We start from the raw sequence: 2,500 nt of genomic DNA, 5'->3' as shown, positions 1-2,500 counted from the left end.
GCCAGTGTCCCTGTACCATGTTTCCCTGACTTCACTCACTTTCCTTCATGCGCTTCTGTAACTTCATTTTGTGAACTGATGTTTTTTTTTCTCGAATTCTTTTGTTACATGTTTGCCTCTCTTTGGAGTCCGTGGATTGATTGAAAATGGTATCTCACCTTTACCAGGTTACACCCAACTTACATTCTGCTTCATAAGCTGTAATTTCATTATCATTCTTTTTTTTTCTGTTTACTCTTCAAGAAGCTCTAATTTTTCTTCCTCGATTTTTTATCATTATTCAAATTCGAAGTCATTTTCACTTTTTCCACCTTTCAGTCTCTCGTCTCTTAAGTCTGATGTTTTAATTATCTTGAGTATTTGTATAATCATAAGTCGAGTCCTTTTTTACCTAAGGTAGAGGAAGATTTTGACACCTGTTCTCGCCTTGCAACTTACTTTTCCTTGCCTTACATTTTCGTTCATTGATCCTTTCTTGGATTCCTCTTTTTCTCTTGCTTTCTATTTTTTTTTCTCTATGTACATATACACATGCACACACAAATACACAAACGCATATATAATATAAATATATGTATACTGTGTATGTACATGTATGTGTATATATTTACAGTATATGTATGCATACATGAATATGTGTATGTATTTGTTTATTTATCAATGCTTTGAGAGCCATTTTGTTCTTTCTGTGACATTTCTTTTTGTATTCTATTTTTCTCCATTTTATTATTTCATTGTCATTTTGACTCAAATACCGCGACGCACACGCCAAACAGTCAGATCAGTAGTGCGTAAATAACCAGGTAAGTCTCGCGGCTCATCTGGGCGATAAAGTCCTCTCGGGTCAGCCCACACCGCATGGAGAAGTTGCACAGATAGAGGGGCGCGTGATTGGACTTTATTCCCAAATGAGTTGGCGAGACGCGGGGGTTCCAATCACCGCTGCTCTAATCTGTGGAATTTCTCTTTGCAGGATGTGGCGCTTGACGGCGACGCTGCTGCTGCTGGCTCTGGTCTCGGCCGACCCCCAGGGATATAATTATCCGGAACCCGACAACCAATACCTTCCTCCCGCAAAATGCAAGCTTGCTCCTGTCACCTCCGTCGTCTACAACACTCAGCTCCAAACCTCAGTCCGCCTCCAGACCGTCAATCAAGTCAACACTCAGTACAGAACCACAACCATTGTCAGGCAACAGGTGGTGCCAACCACACTTTTCCAGACTCGTGTTCAAACGCAGGTCCAATATCAGACCAGCGTTGTTCAACGCACAAGTATTCGTGCTATTGACAGGTTTGTCACCCAGACCATTCCAAGCCCACCTGTTGTGCAAACGCGTTTCATCACTTCAACCCGTGTGGTGCCACAGGTCAACTACGTCACACGTACACAGGTGCAGACGCAGGTTGTTCCTGTCGAGGTGACCAGAACTCAGATCAGGACTGTCAACCAGCCTGTTACCAACTACGAGACTCAGGCTCGCCAAGAGACCCGTGTCGTTACTATTCCAGGCCGTGACGTTGTACAAACTCGTGTTCAGACTGTTGTTCAGACCTCCATTGTCAGGAGCCAACAGCCAGCTAACACCCGTTTTGTAACATCCACACGTGTGCAACAGGTTGTCCAGACATCTGTCGTCCGTGGACAGGACGTTGTAAGAACTACTGTTGCTCAGCGTCAACAGATCATTCCTTTCACATCTGTTAATACACGTTTCGAGAATGCTTTCGCCACTCGTGAACAGGTTGTGACAAGGACCAATGTAGTTACCCAGACACGCGTCCAAACACAGGTGGTACCTCAAGAGGTGGTACGTACTCAGGTGGTTCCCACCACCATCTACACCACTCTCTTCGAGACAAGGGTTCAGCCCTTCACACAGGTGCAGACCGTTGTCAGGACCCAGTACGTCACACCAGCCCCCGTGGTACAAACTCGTCAGGAAGTCCGAACCTCTGTGGTCCAAGTACCCGGCCAGGACCGCGTCGTTAACCAGGAGGTGGTGCAGACCCAACAAAGACAGGAGGTCGTGTACCGCACAGTTAACCAGCCTCGCCAAGTCACTGTTACCCAGACAGTTACTTCCACTTGCGGATATAATTACAATGCTCCAGCTGTCCCGTTCAATTTCTAAGACAATCTTTTATGCAATGTTAAATAGATCACCATAACACCTATTGTAACTTTACACAACAATCCAGATGTGGGCAAATTGTGAGGCGTATTCAGTATATTTGCTTAGCGTTCCCATGTTAACATCTTAATACTGTGAACCAGCTTTGTACCTATACATATTGAAAATACAATCCAATATTCTATTACATGTTTATTATTATTCTTGCTTATAGAGACAATGCCACACGCAATCCTAAGGAATAGTAAGTATATTCATCAGTCGTGTTTTATTTAAATATTTATTAATAGATTTCCTATAAATTATTTCTAATACATTTAATTTCTCCCAGGATGAAGACACTTTTACTCTCCCTGCTGGTTGGC

At 43.4% G+C, this 2,500-nt stretch overlaps 2 protein-coding genes across 2 annotated transcripts in view; both read left to right on the top strand.

Moving 5' to 3' along the window:
• LOC113814712 (uncharacterized) overlaps positions 1 to 2,500 on the top strand; it is a 4,947-nt gene that overhangs the window by 1,044 nt on the left and 1,403 nt on the right. The window contains exon 2 of the mRNA XM_070122835.1: positions 2,467 to 2,500. This exon is cut by the window's right edge and continues 1,403 nt beyond it. Within this exon, the coding sequence (XP_069978936.1) occupies positions 2,468 to 2,500 (33 nt within the window). The 5' untranslated portion in view covers position 2,467. The remainder of the gene's footprint in view (positions 1 to 2,466) is intronic.
• Positions 975 to 2,135, top strand: LOC138859053 (uncharacterized). Its single transcript, XM_070122442.1, has one exon. The coding sequence runs from the start codon at positions 975 to 977 to the stop codon at positions 2,133 to 2,135; it is 1,161 nt and encodes a 386-aa protein (XP_069978543.1).

This window comes from Penaeus vannamei, chromosome 6 (genome assembly GCF_042767895.1).
Source record: "Penaeus vannamei isolate JL-2024 chromosome 6, ASM4276789v1, whole genome shotgun sequence".
NCBI lineage: Eukaryota > Metazoa > Arthropoda > Malacostraca > Decapoda > Penaeidae > Penaeus > Penaeus vannamei.
The sequence above is the reverse complement of the archived record's forward strand: the minus strand, read 5'-3'. Positions and strand labels throughout refer to the sequence as shown.